Source organism: Anolis sagrei, chromosome 4 (assembly GCF_037176765.1).
Source record: "Anolis sagrei isolate rAnoSag1 chromosome 4, rAnoSag1.mat, whole genome shotgun sequence".
In the NCBI taxonomy this organism is placed as follows: domain Eukaryota; kingdom Metazoa; phylum Chordata; class Lepidosauria; order Squamata; family Dactyloidae; genus Anolis; species Anolis sagrei.
The window spans coordinates 227,335,249-227,363,059 of record NC_090024.1 but is presented as its reverse complement, the minus strand read 5'-3'; the positions used below and the strand labels follow the sequence as shown (position 1 = coordinate 227,363,059).

General features: G+C 40.7%; 1 protein-coding gene across 1 annotated transcript; it reads right to left on the bottom strand.

Annotated features, from left to right (window-relative positions):
* Positions 1-32: 32 nt before the first annotated feature.
* PCK1 (phosphoenolpyruvate carboxykinase 1) lies at positions 33-26,366 on the bottom strand. The gene is made up of 10 exons (XM_060772052.2): positions 25,829-26,366; positions 24,963-25,251; positions 21,226-21,407; positions 16,513-16,716; positions 14,372-14,559; positions 12,317-12,479; positions 8,026-8,250; positions 7,780-7,911; positions 3,835-3,930; positions 33-1,656 (listed from the first exon to the last, which is right to left on the bottom strand). Exons 2-10 carry the CDS (start codon positions 25,184-25,186, stop codon positions 1,202-1,204), a joined length of 1,869 nt encoding a protein of 622 aa, XP_060628035.2. The 5' UTR covers positions 25,187-25,251; positions 25,829-26,366; the 3' UTR covers positions 33-1,201.
* Positions 26,367-27,811: the final 1,445 nt, after the last annotated feature.

The window sequence follows — 27,811 nt, the reverse complement described above, 5'->3', positions numbered from 1 at the left end:
TGGATTATATGGCTCTGTGGAAGGGTCCGGAGGCCCTTTCCACACAGCTGTATGAAAATCCCACATGTTCTGCTTTGAACTGGAATGTATGGCAATGTGGACTCAGATAAACTAATTCAAAGCAGATATGGTGGGATTATCTGCATGATATTCTGGGTTATATGGCTGTGTGGAAGGGCCCTGAGTCTACATTGCCAGATAATCTGGGATAAGCAGATCATCTGGGATCAGATCCTGGGACATAGAGCAATGTAGACACAGCCTTAGAGAACTTGGCAAATTTCTGGTAAGACCCTTTTCCCTGGGCATGTGTAAATGAAGTCCCATATGTGAGTTCTGAGGTTACAGGGATCTAACTTTATACTACAGAACTTCGGCTATTATGAGAAACCTTTCTTCTAAATGTGTGCAGGGTTTAATTTGTGGAAGAAAGCTTATCAAGCAAGAATATTTGATGACAACTGCTTCACCTTGATAGGTGATATCTGAAAAACGGGACTATAATCATACGCCCTCCAATTGTCCTGAACTCACAGGGATGCCCCTGATTTGTCTTCTGCTGGCCCACTATTTTTGCCTGCTTTAAAAATGTCTGTTTCTCTTTGCCCTTCCCATGCTCTCCATTTCATAGAATCAAAGAGTTGGAAGAGACCTCATGGGCCATCCAGTCCAACCCCCTGCCAAGAAGCAGGAATATTGCATTCAAATCACCCCTGACAGATGGCCATCCAGCCCCTGTTTAAAAGCTTCCAAAGAAGGAGCCTCCACCACACTCCGGGGCATTTATCCTTAACTAACTTCAATTATTGCAAAAGAGGTTCAAAGTATCAAAGTACTTTGCTCTGAGTTACATAGCAAGATGGAGTGGAGAGGAAGAGCAAAATTTTTCCCTTCCCAGTAAGCTCATGCAAAAGCACGTTGCTGCTGCTACTTTTCCTAACTTGAGTCTTTTTCCTCATCATAACGTTTACCAGTTTACCAGTTTATCAATAACTGGCCACATGTATCCCAGTTATCATCTGTGAAATGTTGGAGGGTATGCAGTTAGCTTAGATGTGACAGTCCTGACCAAGTCTTTCTGCCAACTTTAGCACTTTTGTGCTTTCAGTCCAGAGGTGAAGTTTGGAAAAGACATTTCTCTATTTACCCCTTCCCACTTCCAGGTACAGAATCATCTAAATAATCTGCTCTGGCTGCTTTTTTATAACTGCTTTATTTTCTGCTCCAGTGCAAGGAGCTCTCTTTCCATCTCATAGGGGAGGTCGGCATTCACTTGTTCTTCAAAGTATTTCTTGATTTCTTCCACCTCCTTTTCCCAGAAATCCTTGGAAACATCACACAGTTCTTGCATGTCAACACCTTCCAGGCCTTTCAAGTTCACACCTGTGTCGCTGGGGACGTAGCCAATGGCTGTGCGCCTTGCACAATCCTCTCCTTGGATTCGGTTGAACATCCATTCCAGCACGCGGCAATTCTCACCATACCCTGGCCAGAGGAATCTCCCTTGCTTATCCTTTCGGAACCAATTGACATGGAAAATTTTTGGCAGTTTTGCACCAGGCCGATGGGCCATGCTGAGCCAGTGGGAGAGGTACTGGCCAAAGTTGTAACCAAAGAAGGGTCGCATAGCAAAGGGATCGTGCATGATAGTCTTGCCTGTATAAAGAAGATGGAAAATTATTTGCATTTAGAACATTATTTCTATGATCAACTGATATAAATCTCTTTGATTCGAACATTGATATCAGAATTCATAAAGCAGAGAGTTGGAAGGGTTAGAAGACCATCGAATCCAGCCCCGTGCACAGACTAGAAAATCTTGCTAGAGCAGTGTTTCTCAAGCTTCCTAATTCTGCGACCGCTTAACACAGTTCCTCATGTTATGGTGACCCCTAACCATAATTTTTTTTCGTTGCTACACCATAACTGTAATTTTGCTACTGTTATTAATCGTAATGTAAATATCCAATATGCAGTATGTATTTTCATTCACTGGAACAAATTTGGTACAAATACCCAATACGCCCAAATTTGAATACTGGTCAGGTTGGAGGAGGGGGGTTGATTTTGTAATTTGAAAGTTGTAGTTGCTGGGATTTATAGTTCACCTACAATCAAAGAGCATTCTGAACTTCAGCCATGATGGAATTGAACTAAACTTTGCATACAGAACTCCCATAACCAACAAAAAAATACTAGAAGGGCTTGGTAGGCAATAACCTTGAGTTTTGGAGTTGTAGTTCACCTACATCCAGAGAGCACTATGGACTCAAACAGTGATGGATTTGGACCAAACTTGGCATGAATACTCAATATGCCCAAATGTGAACACTGGTTGAGTTTGAGGAAAGTAGACCTTGACATTTGAGAGCTGTTGTTCACCTACAAACAAAGAGCATTCTGAACCCCACCAACGATGGAATTGGGCCAAACTTAGGCTGTTAGGAATTGTGGGAGTTGAAGTCCAAAACACCCGAAGGGCCAAAAGTTGTCCATGCCTGAGGTAGATTCATCCTCAGTTACTTCCTCGTATGATGTATTCTCCTTCTTATCATTTTAGGCACCTACTACGCAGCTGTATAAAATCTACATTGAACTGTATTATATGGCAGTGGACTCAGACAACCCACTTCAAAGCAGATATTGTGGATTATCTACCTTGATATCCTGCATTATATGGCTGTGTGGAATGGCTGTTAGGCTATATGTACACTGCTATATAAAATCCAGATTATCTGATTTGAACTGGATTATATTAGTTTACAATGCCATATAATACAGTTCTAAGAAGATAATCTGGATTTTATGACAATGTAGATGGGGGGATTTAGGGCCCTTCACAGACATATAACTCAGAATATCAAGGCAGAAAATCCCACAATATCTGCTTTGAATTGGGTTATCTGAGTCCATATTCCTGCCCCATATTCCAGTTCAAAGCAGAAAATGTGGGATTTTATTCAGATGTGTGGAAGGGGCTTCAGCTGTTTTTTGTACCCATTCCAATTTATCTATATCCTGCTTGAAACGAGGTGCCCAAACCTGAATGCACTACTCCAAATGAGGGCTGTTTATATTAGAATATAATGAATCGATCACTTCCCTTGACATGGAAATTATGCTTCTATTAATGTTGTCTGCAATATTATTTTCATTTTTTGATGTGGTATCACACAGCTGGGTCATGCTCAACTTATGATCAACACTAATTCCCAGATCCTTTTTGCAGATCTTATCTCTAAGTCAAGAATCCCACATCCTATACCCGTGCACCTGGATTTTGAAGTCTAAATGAATTACTTTCTTTCCCTCTAAACAAGGGTATTATAAAGCTACATTTCTATAAGAATGTAATGATTGGGAGAGGAAGACAACCTTGAAGGTGGATAGTCAAGCAAACCCACAGCCCTGTGTTTGTAGGACCAAAGCAGGACGGTTTTTGGGAGGGTGTCTTGGGGCCCTTCCACACAGCCATATAACCTGAAATAGCAAGAGAGATAATCCACAATATCTGCTTTGAACTGGATTATCTGAGTCCACACTGCCATATAATCCAGTTCAATGTGGATTTTATACAGCTGTGTAGAAGTGACCTTAGAGGTCTCTCAATCATAGGGTTGCCATAAGTTGAAGATGATTTCACCGTAATTAACAACAAGAAATCCTTCCTAGTTAGTGGTACATCATATCGGCCCTCTGATATTTTTTCACAGTTCATACACTACACGATTCAGCCTACCACATAAATATATTTGCAATAAAAAGAGAGAGAAATGAAAAATAAACTATTTGTAGTTTCCTTGTGGCAGTGTTTCTGCTTTCACTTGGACATACATTTATGCTCCGCAGCTGCTGTTGCTTCCGATCTCATTGTTGCACCTATGAATACGCCGTGCTGCCAGTTGAAAGCCTCATAGACCAGAGGCACGCCTGGAGAGAAGGAGGGAGGCACAGCATTTAAAGGTCAGTGGTCCTGGGCACATAACAGTTTGCTACTTCAAATAAACAGTGTTGATGCAGTGCAAATGGTAAATTTCTAAGTTACATCTCCTTCCCCCTCCTTGTTGATTTTATTAAAACATTTCTATCTCATTTTTCCTCGTGGGATTTCATGGTGGCATACAGATAAAACAATAAGCAATTTAAAACAATCAAATAGCTTCAGTGGAATGAATATATTAAACACGACAACAAGATAAAACAACTTAGAAGTCTGTATTAAATAAATGTACAAGTACACTTGCTATCTGCTGGGGTTTGGTTAAACTGGGTACCAAAACCTGTGGATGTTCATATCGCATTATATACTAGGTTTGCACATTCAGGGTAAACCTTGACTCGTTTCATCTCTCGGCTTTCAGTGGGGGACCCAATCCATTTTTGGGAGCCTCCTGAAATTGGGAGGGCAGATACCTTTTTTTGCTCTGGGATGCTGAAAGATCAGTTTTCGATCAGCCCATTATGGGGGGGGGGGGGCTTCCCAGGCTCCCCTTCCCATCATTTTAGGCATTTAAGCTGTTCTATTCTAGAGGAGAGGTGCTCAGTTGCAGGCAGGGGTGCGCTTTAAGGAGGCTTCTTACATGTTTCTACTCCAGAGGAGAGGCACACGGCTGCAGGCAGGTGCGCACGCTTTCTGGGTCTGCACATCACACACGCACACACTCTTTCCAAGGCAAGTTCTCCTTATTCCTCTAGAGCAGGCATCCTCAAACTGCGGCCCTCCAGCTGTTTGGGCCTCCAACTTCCAGAAGCCCTTACGAGCTTGTTCAATTGTCAGGAATTCTGGGAGTTGGAGGGCCACATTTTGAGGATGCCTGCTCTAGAGGAAGCACTCAGCTGCAGGCAGGCGCACATGCATGCTTTCTGGGCCTGCCCACCAAACATGCACTCTTCTCAAGGCAAGGAGGCATGAAGTGTCATGTGTTCACAAAAAGCAAGCGAGGAGCTGGAATTGGCTCCCGCTTGCTATTGGGTCAAGCTGATTTTCGTACTGGGAGGGGCCTCCCCGTTACATGCTTTCGAAGGTAACTAAACCATCAAAAGAATTGATGAAATGAAGTAAAACAGTTCCATGCACAACCCTATTATATACTTAACTTGGAACAAGAAAGGTTGGTGCCAAGTGGACCTCTAAAGGGAAGGAATTCCACAATTGGGGTGAAAGAGATACACCCTTCTTCCATGCTCTCCCACAACATATTAGCCTAATTGCTGAGACACAGGGAGAAGCCTGCCTTCAAGTATTGAGCTGTAGTTTGTCAATGTCATCACTACCTCTATGACTGAGACTAATAGCAAAACTATAGTATGTGCAGCAGTTTTAAAATAGGTGATGTCTATACGCTATGCCTGTCATCAGTTCTGCTTCCGTATTTTTGAATAGTTGTAGCTCTCAATTCTTTTTCAAGGTCATTGCAGTAGTCTAATTTTTTTATCGTGTCAGGAGCGACTTGAGAAACTGCAAGTCGCTTCTGGTATGAGAGAATTGGCCGTCTGCAAGGATGTTGCCCAGGGGACACGCAGATGATTTGATGTTTTTATCATCCTTGTGGGAGGCTTCTCTCATGTCCCCGCATGAGGAGCTGGAGCTGACAGAGGGAGCTCATCCTCCTCTCCCCGGATTCGAACTTGCGACCTGTTGGTCTTCAGTCCTGCCGGCACAGGGGACTACTGTGGCTAAGTTATCCCTCTGCAGGGGTAGCTGGTACAGCAGTCAAAACTTGATCTTTGAAGGTTTATCTAATTGTATCAGGCCATGTAAACAGTTCAAATAATGAGGCTACCACTCATGTTTTATAAGGAGTCAGGGAAGAAAATGTCCATTCGCATTTTCAGTATATTTAGAGCTACTGCTCTGGAGCAACTAAGATCATCTGTAGACTTACAAAAAAATGCTGAACCTCACTCTAAATGGAAGATTTGCTGTCCTCTTGATGTATAACAACATGTGGTGAATATTGTGGGGTTTTGTTCTGATTTTTGCTTCAAAACAATTTGTCCCACTTTGGCCAAAGTCAGGGGGAAATCTGGAGTTTATTGGAATCCCATAGGATCAGGATACCTTGGATAGCAGGATCAGGTCAAATTCAGCCCAATACATTGATCCTTTCCCTGCACTAAATGCAGGGAAATGGGATGGATCATACCCTTCTTCTTCCTGTCACATGGGTGTCCCATTTTGATGTCTGCAGAGATGGCCACAACGGCAAGGAGCTCAGGGTGATCTCTTTGGCTAGCTAGGAACAGGGACGCAGAGGAGGTGAGAAGATTGCCCTTGCTCCCAGGACACATGGATGACACCCCCAGGACGTATTTGCACAGGTTAAACTGCCCAGTGTACATGGCCCCTAGGAGGGTGAAAGGAGGAGTCTAGATGGGTCTACAAAGTACATGGCATTTCCCTGCTCACTAATGACCTATGGAAACAAAGTGTAGGAGCGGAAATTCATGCATTGCAACAGATGGAAAGCATTAATTCCTGATGTAGCAGAACATTGAAAATGGCAGTTACATGGTTCATTTCATCCTGGCCTTCACAATATCTAATAGAATTACTTATCTCTTGGCTACCTCATTATTGCAGTAACCCTAGCTCCTTCTTTGGGAACTTTTGGCAAATCTTTAAAATTAAAAAAACAAACAAAAAATGGGGAGGTTTTTTTTTTTTGAGGGAGTTATACAATGCTCTAGCCTGCTAACAATTGCTCTTGACTACTGCCCACCTTTTCCAATCATATGAATGAAACGATTATTTAAGTAATGCTTCTTCTATACAGCGCAACATAGAGGAAATACGAATTTAATTTTTGGAATATATATACTTGCATAGGAGCCCCCAGTGACACTGGGGGTTAAAACCCCCGAGCTGCTGAACTTGCTGGCCAAAAGGTCAGTAGTTCAAATGCAGGAAAGGGGATGAGCTCCTGCTGTTAGCCCCAGCTTCTGTCAACCTAGCAGTTTGAAAATATGCAAATATGAGTAGATCAATAGGTACCGCTTCTGTGGGAAGGTAATAGCACTCCATGCAGCCATGCCAGCCACAAGGCCTTGGAGGTGTCTATGGACAACACCAGCTCTTCAGCCTAGAAATTGAGATGAGCACTACTCCACAAAGTCGGACATGACTAGACTTAATGTCAGGGGAAATCTTTACCTCAACCTTTACTGTACAATGCCAGTGTGGAGTAGTAGTTTCAGCATTGGACTACAACTCTGGGGACTACTGTTCAAATCCTTACTCAGCCATGAAACCTACTGGGTGGCCTTGGATAAGTCACATTTTCTCAGCCTCGCAACAGTGAAATGGGAAACGTCTGAACAAACCTTGCCATAAGCCCTGTGATATGTTCACAATAGTTCGTAGACACACAACAACAATACTGTCCTAATTAAAACATGGTTTTAATTCTGTTTTTCTTTCATAATATTTTAGTCTTAATTTTGGACTTTTTAAATATATATATATTATTGTATTTTCTGCCTTTCTGTAGGATGCCTTATGTATCAGTTTGAGAAACTCTTACCCTTCAAATGTAACAACAATTCACCTTGGGAAAATATGGTATTAAAATGTACAAATAAGCCATTGGCCTAAATTGGAATTTTTAGAATTTGACCAAAGCAAACAGATTTATTTTGTAACAAAGCCAACAAGGTTAAAATTCTGCTGTCCTTGTGTTTAGAGAGAACCTACTGCTCTCAGTCTTGTTTAATAGTCAATTCCATACCTATTTACCGTTCAAAACTTGGATTGCTAGACAACTTTATGGGAATGCTTACCTTCAGGTCTCCGTCCTCCAAATATGATCCCCTCAATTGGGACTCCTTCTGGAGCCTCCCAGGCAGAGTCAATAATGGGGCACTGGCTGGCCGGAGTGCAGAACCGGGAATTGGGGTGCGCACAGGGTTCCTCTGGACAAATAACAGATACAGATGTCATCACTGTCCCATTAAACAGAAAGAAAAAAGAAAAAGGGAGGAAGGAAAGGAGGAGGAATGGTAGATTTCCCCAACAAGTATTCATACCATTCTTGGCTGTCCATTCTTTGTTTTTCCATGACGTAATTGTCACTCCTGGGGCAAGTTCCTTATCAATGCCTTCCCAATAGACATCTCCATCACTGGTTAGCCCCACATTGGTGAAGATGGTATTCTTCTGAATGGTCTTTATAGCATTGGGGTTGGTTTTCACTGATGTTCCAGGAGCAACTCCAAAAAAGCCATTCTCCGGATTGATTGCTCTTAAATTACCTAAGTGAATTGCAGAAGTAACAGGAGCTTCAGGTATCTAATAACGCAAACACACTATTCAATGAGATGGAAAATCTGTTCTGAATTTCCATCTATTCAAGATCCTCAACCATCACTCCCAAACAGGTTCAGCACCCTGGATATTTTCTTTAAAGTTGGACTAAAACTCTGAGCAGATTCGCTATCCTTGTATCCATCTCTGTTTTTTTTTTCTTTTGAGGTTCTTCATTCTGTCAACCCTTATAGAGTTGCTCACCATACAACAGACATTGTTAGATCCGAGAAATGAATAACTGCACAATACATTTATAGGTAAAGCAATTTAATTAATCAGCGGGTTTTTGTTCCATTTGTCACTATGTAACACTAATCTCTTGTGTACGTTTTTCCTCCATTGACTCCTACTTTTAATGGGTGTGTTTTATAGAATGTTTTCACTGGTTATGTTGTGTTTTAACTATGTTGTAACCTGCCTTGAGCCACGAGGAGAACCAAATAAGAAATAATAATAATAATATTTATTATTATTATTATTATTAAAACCAAAATATTCCAGCTATTCCTTTCATAAGAATGGCCTTGGTCGGAGCTATTGACCAGTTGCTACCTCCCTTTTGCAGCTGCAGCCACAAATCTCCTAGGGATAGATAAACATTTCTTAGTAAAAGTAAAGGTAAAGGTTTCCCCTGATATTAAGTCTAGTCATGTCCAACCCTGGAGGGTGATGCTCATCTCCATTTCCAAGTCGAAGAACCAGAGTTGTCTGTAGACACCTCCAAGGTCATGTGGCCAGCATGACTGCATGGAGCGTGATTATCTTCCTGCCGGAGCGGTACCCATTGATCTACTCATATTTGCATGTTTTCGAATTGCTAGCTTGGCAGAAACTGGGCCTAAAAGCGGGAGCTCACCCCGCTCCCCGGATTCAAACCGCCGACCTTTCGGTCAGCAAGTTCAGCAGCTCGGTAGTTCTACCCACTGTGCCACCAGGAGGCCCTTTTAACATTTCCTAGCTAATGATAAGAAATATTATGTCCCAGTAACAGCTATTAAAAACAAGGAAATATCAGCATGGTCAATGCACGACAACGACAATCCAATTCACATAATACGTACACCAAATGAAGAATAAACATGGCAGGACTCATGCTCCTGACACAAGGAAAGAAAGAACCTCAGTTTTAAAATATTTGAATATGACTAGGGGGATTGGGGGGTGGGTTGACAGATTTTCACATTCCCCCCTCCCCAGCGTTGGTTTTCAGTTATGCCAAAATTATACATCCTTTTAAGGTGCTTTAATTATCACTCAAGAGCTTTTCCTTGCTTCAGCTAATGCACATTACAGGTGTTCACAAGATGTGCTGTTCCCACTTTAAATGTCATCGCACTCCCTCCAGGGAGAGCAGGAGAAGATGTTCCCACACCTTAAGTATGACTAAGATTTGGATGCAATCTCACAGGTATCCTTCAAGCCAACCCCATTGTCATTTCTTTTCCTGCTGAGAGACATTCACAAAAGTGGGAGAAAAGCCTCGCTTGACGCCTTGACAGTTTCTTTCTCTAAAATGAAAGTATTACTCTGTTAGTGCACTTTACATGCCTTTGAGAGGGGAAGGAGAACAATGATTTCCTTTCCTCCATCTTGATGCATCAGTGCAAATGGTGGCAGGGAAAAAAGAGAAACGGTACAATTTTTTCCAGTTATGACCCTTATAAGGTCTTCTTCTAGTCATCTCAGGTTTAGCGGAGTCCGACAATAGGACGTCTCTAAAATTGACATGACTTCCTATGCATATACACTTCTGTAAGATGGATTTTGAAATGCTATGAATAAGCCTTTCTCAAATATGCATAGTTTTGGTGGAATTATGACTGAATGTGAACTTAGACAAAACATCTCTTCAAACCAAACATGCACAAGAATGCAAAGGGGTCAAATTGTAAAAACTTGTAATTCCTGATTTAAACTACATACGTATTACATAATTGTAGACCCTGCTTGACCATACATTGATTTCAATCTGATATAAGCAAAAAAAATTGCATTTCTCTCCTTCAGATATGAAGAAAATAGAAAAGGGAGTAAATCCAAACTCGAAGGAATGTATATACCAGGTTTTTGGTTGTATTTTTGTTTTTTGTTTTTTGTCGTGTCAGGAGTGACTTGAGAGACTGCAAGTCGCTTCTGGTGTGAGAGAATTGGCTGTCTGCAAAGACGTTGCCCAGGGGACACCCAGATGATTTGATGTTTTTATCATCCTTCTGGGAGGCTTCTCTCATGTCCGCGCATGAGGAGCTAGAGTTGATAGAGGAAGCTCATCCGCCTCTCCCCGCATTTGAACCTGCGACCTGTCGGTCTTCAGTCCTGCCAGCACAGGGGTTTAACCCCCTGCGCCGCCAGGGTCTCCTATATATCAGGTGTGAAATGTGCTTTTGAAATGAAGTGGGGCAATTCCAGAGTTTGGCTCCAAGAGAATGTCTGTTCTACAATCTGACACTTTCCTGAAAACCATACCTTCTAATGTTTCACTGATCAAAATGTTGTAAAAGTAATTGAAGATTACCTGGGAAGGCCAAGAGCTTGAACACTGTTCCCACCCTAAATATCTTGCCATCACCTTAGATCGTAGACTAACATTTAGGAAACACTGTGCGAACACCAAGCACAAAGTAGCTGCACACAATAAGATAGCACATGGGGTGCAGACCCAGAATTAATAAGAACATCAGCCCTGGCCTTGTCTTACTCAACTGCTGAGTATCCCTGCCATGTCTGGCATAAATCTGCCCACGTGAAGCAGGTGAATATAGCACCGAATGAGACACATAGAATAATCACAGGATGTCTCAAACCTACACCTGTTCATAAGATAGCTGGCATTGCTCCCCTGATGTGTGACAGGAAGTTGCTGTGAGAGAAATAAGATCGAACACTGTGAAAACCACCCACTGTATGGCTATCAGCCTCCTCTCAGTAGACTCAAATCACGGAAAAGTTTCATGAGTACCACCACTCCTCCTAATGTTCCCCCAGCAACAGCAAGAATATTCCTGTGGGCAGAAAAATCAGGCAATTCCAACTGGATGGCTCCCCACGAGGGTCTTTCTCCAAGGTCAAACCAAGAATGGGCAACTTTGAAGTCCCTGAACAGACTCAGTTGAGTTGGCAGATCATGACAACCTGGCAAAATGGTACTACCTAGAAGAATCCTCCACCTTGTGCAACTGTGAAGCAGAACAAACAACTCTGCATCCGTATGCTTGCCCACAATGCCCTGCCTCATGCACAGAGGAAAAACGATTCAAAGCTACAGACAATGCAGTTGCTGTTCCCCGTTTTTGGTCTGAAACTATTTAGCTACTTGCGATCCCTTTTATCAGTTTTAAACTTATGCAATGCTTTTGATACAATATAAACAGATGAAAATGAGAACATGTCTAGCCACACAACACTGCAGTAAGAGAGGCTGCAGCCATTTGCTTTTATCTAATATACAGGGAAGTTAGAGATTTCACCCCTTCGTCTCTTCTCTCTCCAATGAGTACAAATGGTTTTTGCATTTTGAACTTAATTTGAAGCAAACTGAGAAAAAAGGGAAGAAGTATGGAAGGCAGAGGAGAAACACTGGGATGTTCCAAAAGCCCCAGAAAAAGGACAGCAGAGGATTAATGGGACTGTCCCTGTTGAACTGGGATGTTCTATGGATGAGAAAAACAAGAATTCGCCAGAGTTAGTTCAAACATTCCCGGATTCTTTTTGATCCAAGAAGTTCTCCGAAATAAACTTCACTACACGTGGCATGTAATTTTTCCAGCATGTCTCCAGCTTTTATTCATTTAGTTCGATTCACTTTGGGAATTTTACCATCTTATTATACTGCACGATATGGAGCACTGCTTAAGAATTACAATGCAGTGAAGTCAGACTGACTGCAACACTGCAAGAAAAGAGGTGTATTTGATCCAGGACATTATCCTCAAACCTTTGTTGCTCCATAAAGTGCTGGCTTGGTGCCACAGCCATTTCAGTTTCCCTTTGAATGCCATAAAACATAATTGATACCTTGGTCATCAAATTTCATCCAAGCAATATCGTCTCCAACGCACTCAATTTTCCATCCTGGCAGAGTTGGTTTCATCATGGCCAAGTTGGTCTTTCCGCATGCACTGGGGAAGGCTGCGGCAAAGTATTTCTTTTGGCCTTCTGGGTTTGTGATCCCTAAGATCTGTTTTTAAAGCACAAAATGCACAATTTTAAAGCACATAATGCTACAAGTCATAACAGCACTAAGGGATTTAGAGTATTAATAACTCTAGACTACTAAACAATTACTCTTGACCACTGCCTAGCTTTTCCAATCATATGAACAAAACTATTATCTAAGAGATGTTGCTTCTACACAATGCAGCATAGGAGCCCCCAATGGCGCAATGGGTTAAACCTTTGTGCCAGCAGGACTGAAGACCGACAGGTCACAGGTTTGAATCCAGAAGGGAGAGAGTGGATGAGCTCCCTCTGTCAGCTCCAGCTCCCCATGCGGGGACATGAGTGAAGTCTCCCACAACAATAGTAAAACATCAAAACATACGGACATCCCCTGTGCAATGTCCTTGCAGACAGCCAATTATTTCACACCAGAAGCAACTTGCAGTTTCTCAAGTCACTCCTAACTTGAAAACAAACAAACAAACAAACAAAAACCAACACAGCATAGAGGAAATATGAATTTAATTTTTGGAATATACTCATTATATTGTGATTTTCTTGAAAAAAATCACATGCAATTATATTTTATTGATAAATCTATTTTATTTATTGTATTTTTCTCTTGCTCAGAGTCCCTGGTGGCGCAGCGGGTTAAACCAATGAGATGCTGAACTTGCTGACCGAAAGATCAGCGTTTTGAAACCAGGGAGCGGGGTGAGCTCCTTCTATTAGCCCCAGCTTCTGCCAATCTAGCAGTTCAAAAACATGCAAATGTGAATAGATCAATAGGTACCGCTGCAGCAGGTAGGTAACGCCGTTCCATCTATGGCAGGCATCCTCAGAGGTTAACCTCACAACCTCTGAGGATGCTTGCCACAGATGCAGGTGAAACGTCAGGAGAGAATGCTTCTACAACATGGCCATACAACCTTTAGATGAAGGCAATGACAAATCCTCTTCGAATAAACTGCATGGAACGTCGTTACCTACCTGCTGCAGCGGTACCTATTGATGCCGGCCACATGACCTTGGAGGCATCTATGGACAATGCCGGCTCTTAGAAAAGGAAATGAGCACCACCCCCCAGAGTCATGGTCAACTAGACTTAATGTCAAGGGGAAACCTTTACCTTTACTTCTCTTGTTCTTTCTCCAATTAGCTTTAGGGAGTCTACATTTAAACTCAGAACAATCCTACGCTATAAAAGGGAAAGACTAACATTTTAATCCTGGTCTTCTCAGTTACAGTCAAATATTCTAATATTGCCAAGGAGATTTCAAATATTTAAATATATTACTTTCAAATATTTAAGAAAATATTAATATTGAAGAAAAAACTTACTTGAAGGCACACTACAACATTATGATTTGCAAATATACATTGGGAACTTGAGTGGTGGAAATGGCAAAGCACCTTCTCTAGCCTTTCTGTTTCAAGTTGTCTGTTTTCAAAGTTATACTTATTGAAGCATGCGGAAAGTACTCTGGGAGTCTGCTTTACTCATTTCTGTGTGTATTATTTCTTGCTTGGCTCAGAGATGAAGTGCAGTAAACCATTTCATAGCACTTGTGAAAACACAATGCAGTGTGAGCGCCTCCTAGCTGCTGAATGTGCTGGGTTGGTTCTAAATAATGTACACTGTATATTAAAATGTATTGTCGAAGGCTTTCATGGCCGGAACCACAGGGTTGTTGTAGGTTTTTCAGGTTGTATGGCCATGTTGTAGAAGCATTCTCTCCTGACCTTTCACCTGCATCTGTGGCAAGCATCCTCAGAGGTTGTGAAGTTAACCTCACAACCTCTGAGGATGCTTGCCGCAGATGCAGGCGAAACGTCAGGAGAGAATGCTTCTAGAACATGGCCATAAAAAATGAAAAACCTACAACAACTTATATTAAAAATGCTTCCTACCAGCATGTGCTCAGCAAGCCAGCCCTCTTCCTTGGCAATCCGACTGGCAATCCTGAGAGCAAAGCACTTCTTGCCCAGCAGGGAATTTCCTCCGTAACCGCTTCCAAAAGAAATGATCTCTCTGTGATCCGGGATGTGAGCAATCAGAGTCAAATCTGGGTTACATGGCCAGTTGCATACCAGAGCCCCTAGAAATACAAAGCACCATTTGTCACACAGGTTGTTTCCACCTGTAAAACTAATACAGTTTGACACTTTTTAGCTGGCATGAGTCAATGCTATGGAATCCTAGGATTTGTAGTTTGATGAGTTACCAACACCTTTGGCAGAAAAGGCTAAAAACTACAACTCCCATTATTCCATTGCATTAAGACATGGCTGTTAAAGTGGCATCAAACTACATTAATTCCACAGTTTAAATGCACCCTTAGAGAAGATTGTAATGTTTTACTTTAATATGCATTTTTTATTTTAAGTGCAAAATATTTTGAATATAATGTAAACTACAGCTCTAACAGATAAAAAAGAAAATATAAAACAACTCCAAAAAATGACAAAATACTTTAAAAATAATATATAAAAAGAAACAAAAAGGAGAAAGACTAAAACACTGAAATTCAGCTTTCTTACCAATGGATGTATATCTTATATGATTTAATCTATTACACAATATCACATTTTTCTACTACTGATTTTCAAAATCATATTTAAAACTTTTAGAAAAATGTTCTTATTTTAGAATACATGGATTTTCCATATTTTCATTCTCTACAAAGAATAAGACAGTCAAGAATTCGTCTTCTTTTGCAGGTACCACCAATAATTTCCTCAGAATCTTAGATATCTTAAGCATGACACCTAAATTCAGCATCCAGTTACTGACATGATGATATTAACATCTTAATATAGTATTTCCCTTTTTTTCATCAAATACATTATTATATCTAATCATATATTAAACTATCATACCTATGAATCTAACATGTATCAGATCCACTTTCAAATTTTAATATTTATTTTACTTCCTTTTGTAGAGATGTTAGCAGGATAACATAGATTTTCATATTAATTTTAGTATAACCCAGGACTTTATATGCGGATTTTAATGTATCAAACATCTCAAAACAGCAAATTATGACAGATAAGACCGATCTTTAAAACTTCACTTTTCCATTTTTAATATACATGATGAGAATATGCATAATTTCTGTACTGAAATATATGCTCGTACATACTAGACTTGAACCCTTTGGTCAATCCAGCTCCTTCGATTTGATCCACTATTTGGTCCGGCTTACCTATCCGAATGTATCTCTCCTTATGAACCATCTAGGACTTCAAGATCATCTGGGGAGGCCCTGCTCTCGATCCCGCCTTCTTCGCAGATGCGTTTGGCAGGGACGAGAGACAGGGCCTTCTCAGTGGTGGCCCCTCGGCTATGGAAAGCCCTCCCCAGGGATATAAAATCGGCTCCCTTCCTTCAAACATCAAGCAAGCTTTTTCTACTGGAGCATAATTAGATGTAAACAAATATATGGAATGACTGACGATGCAACTGGACAACAATTTTAGTAAGGAGATGCCGAGGATCTTGTTTTTACAGATATATTTGCTTTTTATTTTACATTTTAAATGTTGAATTGTTTATAATTGTTTTAACTGTATTTTGATATTTGTTATGGCATCAAATCGCTGCCGACAGTGAACCGCCTTGAGTCGCCTCTGGCTGAGAAAGGCGGTATACAAATGCGGCAAATAAATAAATAAATAAATGTCCCTGCAGTGTTCTTTGCACAGCTGGCACTCATACATATACATGTACATACATATATTTGCACATGCACATACACATACAGTAGCAATCAGTAACCTTCAAAAATAGCACAGGTTGCATACATTCTGTATGATAGAAATATGGGGATATGAAAACTAATCTGCACAACTAAACTGACAAATAACAGCTCCAAAACTCTGTTGGTAGTATCCTTGATAAAAAGTTTTGGACCCATTATCTTCCAATGCCTTAATCAAATTAATATGTGAGTCTACACTGCCATGTAAAATAAATTTGCCTGAATATTGTGCTAGATACGGCAAATAAAATAATAAAGATTGTGCATTTAGGCTTGAAACATGCTTACTTTTTAAAGGCAAAGGGCACCCGACTGAATGGAGGCATTTCACAAATTCCCCGTTGCCAAGAGCTTCTAGGACTGACGTTCCCATCCGTGTCATGATTCTCATGCTGGCTACCACATAAGGAGAATCTGTCAATTCGATCCCAAACTTGGACAAAGGAGAACCAATGGGTCCCATGCTGAATGGGATAACATACATGGTGCGCCCTATAAAAAAAGAAATAAAAATAAAAATATATGACCAGCTCTGGACATATATGACCAAAATCCTATATTGTGCTTACATTATGAAAAACTTCACCCATGTAGTTACACAACAGTTGCATTCCATTTTTATTTTATTTTTTGCTGAATTCCAATGTTGTACATGCAACTAACCATGCATCTTATTTTTCCCTCCTGGAACAGGGAACTCACAGGTTGGATCTACACTGATGTATAATGAAGTTTGAAACCACATTACACGGTCAGTGGAGACGCATATAATGCAGTTCTGCGCTGCTAAACTGCATTATATGAGTTTACACTGACCATACAATGCTGTTTCAAACTGATTAGATGGCAGTGTAGATTCTGCCACAGTGCATGTTACTGCAATCCTTGTGCAGAAGATAGTCTATCAGAGGCACTGGCAGACAGTGGTGCATTATCCAAACACTCTAAAATCAGGACAGTAAATAAAGAACAACATGCAAAAAACAGGGGAATTCCAGACATGAATCAACCAAGGCTAGTTAATCACCTCCCAACAAGGGATTCCCCCAAGCAGGAAGAAGCCAGGCTTTGACGCTGCAAGGCCATTCAGTGCTAACAAAGGTGGCTAATTGCAACATTCACACTTGCCTCAAGGAGACAAGAGTTCTTTCTCCCACCCTGGACAATATTCCACAGATATAAAAACCTCCCTTGCCTAGTTTCCAACAGACCTCATAACCTCTGAGGATGCCTGCCATAGATGTGGGCGAAACGTCAGAAGGGAATGCTTCCGGAACATGACCATACAGCCTGGAAAACTCACAGCAACCCAGTGATTCTGGGGTTGCTTTTATCCAAACATTTTGCACTATGTACGTGATGGCTCCATTAAATAAAACATTTTGATTCCAAAGAAACTTTTTTTGAAACAGAAAGTAACTTCCACTCATTTTTTATTTTTAAAAGACTATGTGTGGGTTTATAATGGACCAAAATATGCTATCAGAGGGTATCTGGGGCAAAAGAAAATCTCTTTTGGGGAGGTGGGTGCAGTGATGTGGTGGCACCATACAAGTTCTATTGAGGGACCAATGTGCTCCCCTAGATTTCCATAGTAACCTACTCCTTAAATAGTTACACAATTAGAAATCCACTTATGCAACCATGAATTAAATATATGCTTTGCAAAATCACACCACAAAAACAATAATGGCCAAAGAAAACAGTCACTTGTACAAGGGAATTTATGTATATGTATGGCACCTTCAAGCTTCCTGCCAATGTCACCACCTGATTCCAATACATTTTAATCACCTTTTCCAAACACGTCCCTTTTCCGTGTTTTAGAGGCCTTTTAGAAAGTAGAAGCTGAATACTAATTGTTTTAAAGTTGATTGACAGCTGTCAGAAAGCACTATATAGACGCAGGTTTGCAAATTTTAATTTAAATGAACCCAAAGTGGGAGATGGAAGCTGCAAGTTTCAGATATATTTTCTCTATCTTGCTGGAAACCCAGGACATACAGGATCTTATTGTAGTGTGGGTGCCTTCAAGTCATTTCTAATGAACCCAAAGATTCTCAAAGCAGAGAAGAGCAAAGCAGACAGCAATCTCCCAAAGCAGACAAGAGCATGAGGCACAAGGCACGGAGGCTGCTCCCTTGAAACCCTAAAGCCCTGTACTCTTGCGTTAGTGCTCCCTCTGGCTCTAGTTCTTAGCCCAAAATGTTGCTCATATGTCAAAGCGAAACAGGGCAGAGCAATGCTCTTTACTCAATCAGTTCTTAATTTGGGGCGCTCTTAAGTCAAGGTTCCATTTTACAACAAATAGTTTAAGTAGGAACTCACACAACTTGTTCCACATTCCCAACTTCCAGAACCCTTTGCCTTCTTTTGAAGCTGAGAGAATATGACTCCATGTTTGCCTTAGGGTCACCATAACTTGGAAATGACTTGAAGACACAAAGCAACAACAAGCCACCTTGAATCCTATGCTAGGAGGATAGTAGCCTATATATTAAATAGTTGATGGAGAGATATAGATAGATAATACTTTCTGCAAGAAGTCCAGCACACAGCAACCAAAACTATCACATTATTTGTGTTCTTCCTGGGAGTTGTAGCTATTCTGTGCATCATTTCCACTCATTTTTTGAGATTTTTTTTAAAAAAATAATTAATTATAGACACAAGTAGGGTAATACAAATTTCAATAATGAAATTCCACTTATGTTTTCACTCAATATAATAGGTATTTTTAGTCATAAAATTAAGGGTAAGAGCAGCACTAACAAAAAGACAGATATCATAAAACATATGATAAAAGCGGTCTAAGCAACAATAGCCTTGAGCTGGAAAGAGCAGGAAAAATGGGAATTAAAAATGGTTTGAATATTTTGTGAACTGTATCCTCCAGGATTATATTTTTGAAAAGGGGAGGAAATATATGACAGGTTGTAAGAAGAATTTGGACTTGAAAGAGGGAACTCTGGTAGCTAGAGTAAACGGAAAAAGAAAATATAAAGAACTAAATCATACTCTCTTCATGATTGATTGATTAATTCAAATAATACTCAAATTGAATATATAACTATTCCCAGTGGGTGGGGAGCAAAGGGGGAAAAGCAAAATGCATGGACACAAGAGATTGAGGTTGGTAAAGTAAGTACTGTATACACTTGAGTATAAGCCGACCCAAATATAAGTCGAGACACCGAACTTTATCACAAGAAAGCTGGTAAAATTTATTGACTCAAGTATAAGCCAAGGGTGGGAAATGCAGCAGCTATTGACAAATTTCAAAATAAAAATAGATACCAATACAATTACATTAATTGAGGCATCAATAGGTTAAATGTTTTTGAATATTTACATGAAACTGTAATTTAAGATAAGACTGTAATTTAAGATAAGACTGCCCAACTCTGATTAAACAATGTTTCTGACCTTCTTCAATGTAAACATACATTACATATCTTTCCAATAATAATAAAAGGAGTAAAATAATAAATGTCATAATAATAATAATAATAATAATAATAATAATAGAGTAAAGTGATGGAAATGTTAAAACAACAGTAATAATACAGTAAAATAATACATGTAATAACAACAATAATAAAGTAAAATAATAAATATAAAAACAGAGTAAAATGATAAATGAATTAATAATAACAAATATAGTAAAATAATAAATGTAACAACAACAATAGAGTAAAATAATAAATAACCTTAACTTGAGTATAAGCTGAGGGGGACTTTTTCAGCCTAAAAAAGGGGCTAAAAACGGCTTATATTTGAGTATATACAGTAAATAAAATACATTATATTGAGTGAAAATGTAAGTGGAATTTCATTATTGAGATTTGCATTATTATTATTTTTGAGAAGTAAAAGTAAAAACATTGGTGGGGAAAAGAGGAGAGAGAACTTCTCAAGGTATTTTTTTTATAAATTCATGAACAAGGAGTGGGGATAGCAATGACATGGTGAATTGTAAATGTATCTGACTTGGACTGAATGCATCTGGCAATAGGACGTTGTCAGGAGCACTAATACATTTCTGTTAAATTTCAAAAACCAGCAGGTTTTGTTTGGCCAGATTCAGTTAAGCAAAAAAAGGAAATCATGTGTTTGTTGTGTGCCATCAAATTCTTTCCCACTATAGTAACTCTCAGGCAATACTATTATAAGGCTTTTCTTGGAAAGGCTTGCCATTGCCTGCCTCTAATGCTGAGAGAATGTGAGTTTCCTAAAAATTGTCCAGTGGGTTTTTATAGCTGAGAGTGGATTCAAACCCTGGGCTCTTAGAATCATAGAATCGTAGAGTTGGAAGAGACCTCATGGGCCATCCAGTCCAACCCCCTGCCAAGAAACGGGAAAATCACATTCAAAGCTCCCCTGACAGATGGCCATCCAGCCTCTGTTTCAAAGCCTCCAAAGCAGGAGACTCCACCATACTCCAAGGCAGAGAGTTCCACTGCTGAACAACTCTCACACTTAGGAAGTTCTTCCTAATGTTCAGGTGGAATCTCCTTTAAGTCAGGTGGAATCTCTCTTGAAGTCCTGGTCCAACACTCAAACCACCATCCGGTGCTGGCTTTGAATGTGTCTATCATTTGAATCAAGATTCATCTGTATGACACTTTAGCAGGAAGAGTCCAGATTAAGCCACTGTCATTCTGCTTTTTTCAAATGGCTTTTAAAATGTCTCTTTCTTTCTACTTTCTCCATTTCCCTTCAATTTACTTCAAATGCTACACATTGAGTTCAGGTTGCAAAAGTACTCGGCACTCCATTAACTCAGCAAGGTAGGGCTGGGAAAGGAGAGTCATTGGTAATCTTATCCCTCTTACAGGTTCAGGCAAAAGCAAACTGCTGCAACCTCTCCTAGCTTGTGCATTCTTCCTCACTAATAATGTTTGCAATCTTCAAAATGTTGGAAGACATGCTGTCATACCTATGAATATAAAGCAGCTTCCTTTCTTTTCTAACCACGAATCCTCTTTCTCATGCCATTACCTGCCATGCAGCCAGGGAATCTGACACTAAAGGCTTTCTCAAAGTCTTCTTCTGACATCCAGCGTCCCAGCTGGCTTACTCCACTTCTGGGGACCGGGATGGTATCTCGCCGCTCCTGGGTGACAATGACAGTTTTGCTTTCAATTCTTGCCACATCCCTTGGATCTGTGCGAGCCAACCAGCTGCAGGGGAAAGGAATAGGATATTTACAAGAAAGAGAAACTTCAGGACTTCAGTTATGTCGGTAGTGGCTTTGGCACTAGAGTGGGCTTCTGGTAGAGCATGGTTTGTATACTTTCAGCCATGGATGCATTTGAGCAAGTCACTCTCTCTCTCAGCCTCGGAGGAAGGCAAAAGTCAAACCCATTCCAAATAAATCTTGTTAAGAAAACCTCTCTTTAGGGAGGAAGCAACAACGTCTGGAAATCTCTAGGACCTACAGTGTGATTCTATGGTCAACCATGTTTTCCCATCACCATTATATAATCATAGAATCATAGAATCAAAGAGTTGGAAGAGACCTCATGGGCCATCCAGTCCAACCCCCTGCCAAGAAGCAGGAATATTGCATTCAAATCACCCCTGACAAATGGCCATCCAGCCTCTGCTTAAAAGCTTCCAAAGAAGGAGCCTCCACCACACTCCGGGGCAGAGAGTTCCACTGCTGAACGGCTCTCACAGTCAGGAAGTTCTTCCTAATGTTCAGATGGAATCTCCTCTCTTGTAGTTTGAAGCCATTGTTCCGCGTCCTAGTCTCCAGGGAAGCAGAAAACAAGCTTGCTCCCTCCTCCCTGTGGCTTCCTCTCACATATTTATACATGGCTATCATATCTCCTCTCAGCCTTCTCTTCTTCAGGCTAAACATGCCCAGTTCCCTAAGCCGCTCCTCATAGGGCTTGTTCTCCAGATCCTTGATCATTTTAGTCACCCTCCTCTGGACACATTCCAGCTTGTCAATATCTCTCTTGAATTGTGGTGCCCAGAATTGGACACAATATTCCAGATGTGGTCTAACCACTAATGGAGGCCAATTGTCTGATCTGCTCCAGCTTTTGTGTGTCTGTGTGTCTGTGTGTCAGGAGTAACTTGAGAAACTTCTCGCTTCTGATGTGAGAGAATTGGCCGTCTGCAAGGACGTTACCTGGGGGGGGGGGGGGGGACGCCTGGATGTTTTTTTGATGTTTTACCATCCTTGTGGGAGGCTTCTCTCATGTCCCTGCATGAGAAGCTAGAGCTGACAGAGGGAGCTCATCCATGCTCTCCCCAGATTCGAACCTATGACCTGTCAGTCTTCAGTCCTGCTGGCACAAGTATTTAACCCATTGCACCACTGGGGGATCCTATCTGGATAATACATATTTTATTTCCTTAGTATCTACAATGAGCTTTCCAAACTATGTGTCACAACATATTAGTGTGTCAACTGCAGTGTATAGGTGTGTCACACAAACCTGATGAGAAACCTCTGAGTCTATGTGAAATAAGCATTACATCATATTTTTTAAAATATATAAATGGAAAGTTCATGAAAGATTTTGTATCCCCATAATACATTTTGTCATTACAATTTATGTCTGTATGTCTTGTAAGACGTTGGTTTGACCTCTAGTTTTCTAGCAAAATTGAATTACTGTGTCGCAAAATGATGCATGTCTAAAAAGTGCATGACCAACATGAAATGTTTGGAAAGCCCTGATCTACAACAATGTAGTGTTTTGTCACAAAAATAATATTATTTACACTGGACACAAAGAACTGATTTCTATCGATATATCACTGATGTAACTGCCTGATGAACAAGTTTTTGGAGCAGAGGCAAGGTTCACTGGCATTTTGTATTTAAAAATGTATTTTTACATTTTTACTATCCAACTCAGCCTGTCTCAAACTGGTGTCCTTCAGATATGTTGAACTGAAACTCCCAGCTTGAGGTTATGGTAGTGGTAATCCAACAGATCTGGAGAGTATCAGATTCGGAAAGGATAAGGTAATGCATGGCCTAAAACAGAGGTGGAAAAGTGCAGCCCTTTGTCCCCATTTGTGTTGCTTCTCAAGACCCTTCAGGATACCCTCAAAGACCCATGATACTTCAAATTTAATTTGGGGGAGCTGATCTGGGGACAATTGTCACACAAAAGTGGACACACAAAATCATTGTTTTAGCATGTCCAGCACACCCAAACTCCATCTTGCACAAATTACTTAAAACCACCTAGACACTGGGAAAACAAAGTGGTGTGATTTTTTTTTCGTGTGCACTCAGTGTGCCCCATGACGACAAAAATTGATTGTTGCCCCTGGCTTATGTGTAGTCCCAACTTCCCCAAAGAAGAAGGATTTATTGGAATGACAAGTTTTCAAGTGGAGAGTGCTGGAGTTTGGTGGCATCTTTCTCTTCCACAGATATATAAACCTGTTTTCCTAGTTCCAACAGACCTCACTACCTCTGAGGATGCTTGCCATAGATGCAGGCGAAACGTCAGGAGAGAATGCCTCTCGACCATGGCCATACAGCCCGAAAAAACCTACAACAATTCATCTTTCTCTTGTTATCTTTGCAGACCTTTGCACTGCATGAGAGGAAGCGCACAGAAGGCACTCCTGCAAGGCAGCACATGCTGACATCAGACCCTTAGAGAGAGGTAGAGACAGAAACACTACATCCCAAGGTGTTTTCACTTCTCTTTCTATTCCCCTCCTTCTTCTTCCATGTATTCTGATTAAATATTGTTTTCCTTTGCATCTGCTTCCTCCCTTCAGATAAAGGAGCTAGACTACATCCCCTGAGTTTTAAAAAGATGTTAAGTTTCATATTAAACTATAATTCCACAAGATCAGTGGTTCCTAACCTGTGGTCCATGGAGCACCAGTGGCCCACAAGTACTTAAATATGTTCCTCAGCCTCACCGTTACTACACTGTTGCAACAAGAGCGACTGTTCTCGTGAAACCCTCTTATCGTGCTGAGGCTTCATTAAATATGGTTTTCTTTGGGTGAGCAGATGGTGACTACTGGATGACATATGCTCTGTATGAGAAACTAGAGCTGATGTGGTTTATCCAGTACAATTTTCTGAATCAGCACCCAAAATAATCAAACCAAATCTAAAGTTGACCAAAAACTGATTCGTAACCCTTTTGGTAATAATGTTGGAGAGTGGTCCCTAGTCAAAGTGGTCCCTGGACAAAAAAAGATTGGGAACCACTGCCCTAGGTGAATAACATTTGCCTCCATCAAATTGATGAAGTAATTTTGTGAGCTTTTGGAAAAATTATCTTAAATAAATACGATAGAAAAAAGTGACATTCATCTCTACATTAAAGCTGCAGCGTGTACATCCCTTCGTTTCCTGTTGACAGATAGTGACTCCATATATTTTGTAAAGCTTTCTTAGGCCAGTTTCTTCTGAAATACAGCTTGCAGCACCTGGTACTCGTGGGTGGTGTCTCATCCAAGTACTAACTAGAGTTAACTTCCAAGATCAGACAGGATCTGGTATCTTTAGTATAGGTGTGTGTGTGCTCTGTATGATGTTAGGATGATACAGTGAAAGGTAACTACGTTGCTAACCATTCTTTTTCGTAATAAAACAACACACGGGAATATTATACTATTATTATCATCACCACACCCTAGACTTAAGAAGGATAAAACAGCAATTGAACAGTGGCTCTTTTCTACCAGTTGCAATCATTCGCACTACATTAGCAAACATAAGCCATTATTGATGTCATTACCAGTTCTCGTATTTCCCCAGCTTTTCGATCATGCCCTGTTCTTCCATCAGCTCCAGGATCTTCTTGTTCTCATTCTCTGAGCCATCACAGATGTGGATGGCCTCTGGTTGGCACAGCTTGGCATTGCTTTCAATGAAATCTCTTACATCTGGCGCCAGACCCTTCAGGTCACCCTGGATGACCTTTGAGGGGATGTTTCTCTGTTTCTGCTGCTGGGAAGGCATTGCTGCTTATTGGCAGGTGATAAGGAAGAGGTCCTGGCTATGCGCCACGTGATAAGGATAGCCAGCTGGGGAATAACAAACAAACAAACATAGTTTATAGGCAAATGTCTTACACTTCCTTTCTTTTTATCTCCCCAGTCCCCATTTCCTTCCATGCCATGTCTTTTTAGAGTATAAATCTGAAGACTGGGATTGCCGTGTGCGTGTGTGTGTGTATATGTATGTGTGTGTACACACACACACCACACACACATATACATATCAGGTAGGATAGAGTGAAAAAGTCACATTTGCAACTTTTTGAACTGTTTAAGGATTTTCTTAGGAAAATAATTACCAAACATCCAGAAAACATTGCTAAATTTTGCTCAATGGAGAATGGAGACTGCTGGGGCTACATTTTGAATTACCAAAGATTGCAAGTGGTCTGTGGTCCATATTGTCTGGTTGACAATGATAAAACAACAGGAATGTCTCTCAAATTCTTCTGAAGCTAATGAAAATTCAAACTGAGACCTTGCAGTTACAAAACTTCTGTTCTGCTATTAAATTCTTCCTCAAATTTTAAACACACACACACACATACATAAGATCCCATTTTAACTATGTTGGGTATTTTTTAAATGCAGGTAATGTACTTACTTTTTTGCAGTAGGCTCTTGTATTTAGCTTGGACAGGATTTGGCTGGTCCTTTCAGGTAGTAAAGTATTGCTGACTGCAAGATCTCTGTGAGGTCTCTGGTTTTCCAGGAAGCATCTTCCTTCCTTAAATACTTTTCCTTGGTTGTGGTCCATCCCACTATCCGGGGCAAAAGAGGCTTGCCCTGTAACGTCATTCTTTGAAAACGTGGCTCCTGGTTCCTGGCCAAGAATGGACCATGTCCCCAGAAATGGCACCCCCCTTCCAAGAGTTTATCCTTTAACCAGCTCAATTAATGAATGCTTGGAAATGAGGCTTGTCAGTTTTTACTGCCTCATTGTTTTCTTCCAAGCCAGTTTACGAAACGTCTTGGCAGGCCAACCTTTGGCCTAGTTCTATCCCAGTCTATTCCCCAGTCCAGGGGAATTGTCGTCACCTTTCAGTAAAAGGGACATGTGGAGAGCTCACTTACAAAAAAGAGAGACCGGATGGTTGCAACACCCGGGCAGTAATGTGTGCAATGGGTAGAAAAGCCGGTTGCGTCGTCACAGCAACTACCCGTTGGCTGTGAACTGGAGGCTCGCCCCTGGAGTGTTTACTCGCCTTTGGAAACATCCTTTGGCATGGGGAAAAAGGAGCAGGGTTGAATAGCTGTGGGAGGGAGAGGATGGAACAACATTGGCATGCAATGCACACAGTCCAGTTCCCATATCCCAAGTGAACTGGTAAGGGAGTGCATTCAAAGACATGGCCCGGCTAGTCTGGAATATCAGTATGTAAAGGGATCTTGTAGCACCTTAAAGGATGATTGAGGGAAGGAGCTTATTGTTCATAAGCTTCTGAACAATATGGGGTTGTCGGCCCCACCTGTACCCACCTTCATTCCATTACAGTCAGGATGCATAACGTATGGAGGTTTTTAACAGTCTAAGCATTTCTGGCCAAAATTAGAGGCAGGCAATTCACCCTTTGATTAGGTTACCAGGGTTAGCTGCACTGTTTAACATGAGAATGCTTTTCTTCCAAAGCTTGAGGTAGACCCCATTTTTGGTAGTAAATGAGCACCACAGAAAACCAACAAGACAAAATATTGACTCTTCATTTCACTGTAATTTCACACAATGCTCTAACAGATTTTATTTTAACAGGCTTGCATAAATAGGCATATTCTACCACAGTCCCAGTTTGGCAGAGACAGTACCCATTCATCCTATCATCCTACTTTTTCATCTCCCATTCGTCCCCCTGAGATAGCACTGGTGCTTTCCCCTCTTGTAGAATGGCCCTTGACTTATCCATGGATCCATATGAGAATTTTGGCAACCAAAGTTGCACTCAACATATACATAAAGTTAATTTATACATGAGTATATATGGGTAGTTCATGTCTAATATAGTGAGATGTAATTCAGTGGTAAATTTGGATGTGCAAACATTTATTTATTCATTTATCATGACAATCCCCATAATGTTTCCCATAGGAGAGTTTTTTTTTAAAGTAACCAGTTAGCTTTGTTGATCTCTTTGTGTATGTGTTTGTATTTTCAGAGTATCTTTTCCAGGCATCAGAAAGAAAGACTTTTATCTCGAGTCAACAAAACAATCCTAAGCAGTTTTGATCCTTTACCAGAGGTTGGCCTTTCATAAAGCAAATTGGTCTTAATTGCATTTTCAAGACCTATTTGCTACCCGCAATAGTTTGTGTTACAACAGGGATTACAAGAGGAATAGCATCCCGATTGTATATTATTGCTGGGAAAGAGTCCTCCCCTCTTACCACAAGGTAATGTAAGAATTACAGCTCAGTTCAAAGGGAACAAATCTAAGGGTGGGTGGCAGGCAATTGAAATGATTCTGCCTTTCGAAACATCCTGGTTTTGCTACTCCACTGGTGTTGCTGGAAAATATTGATATTGCTAGATCTGATAAATTAAGAGAAAAGAACTGGAGTCCTCTTCTTCACCTACTGTTTTGGGATTTGATTG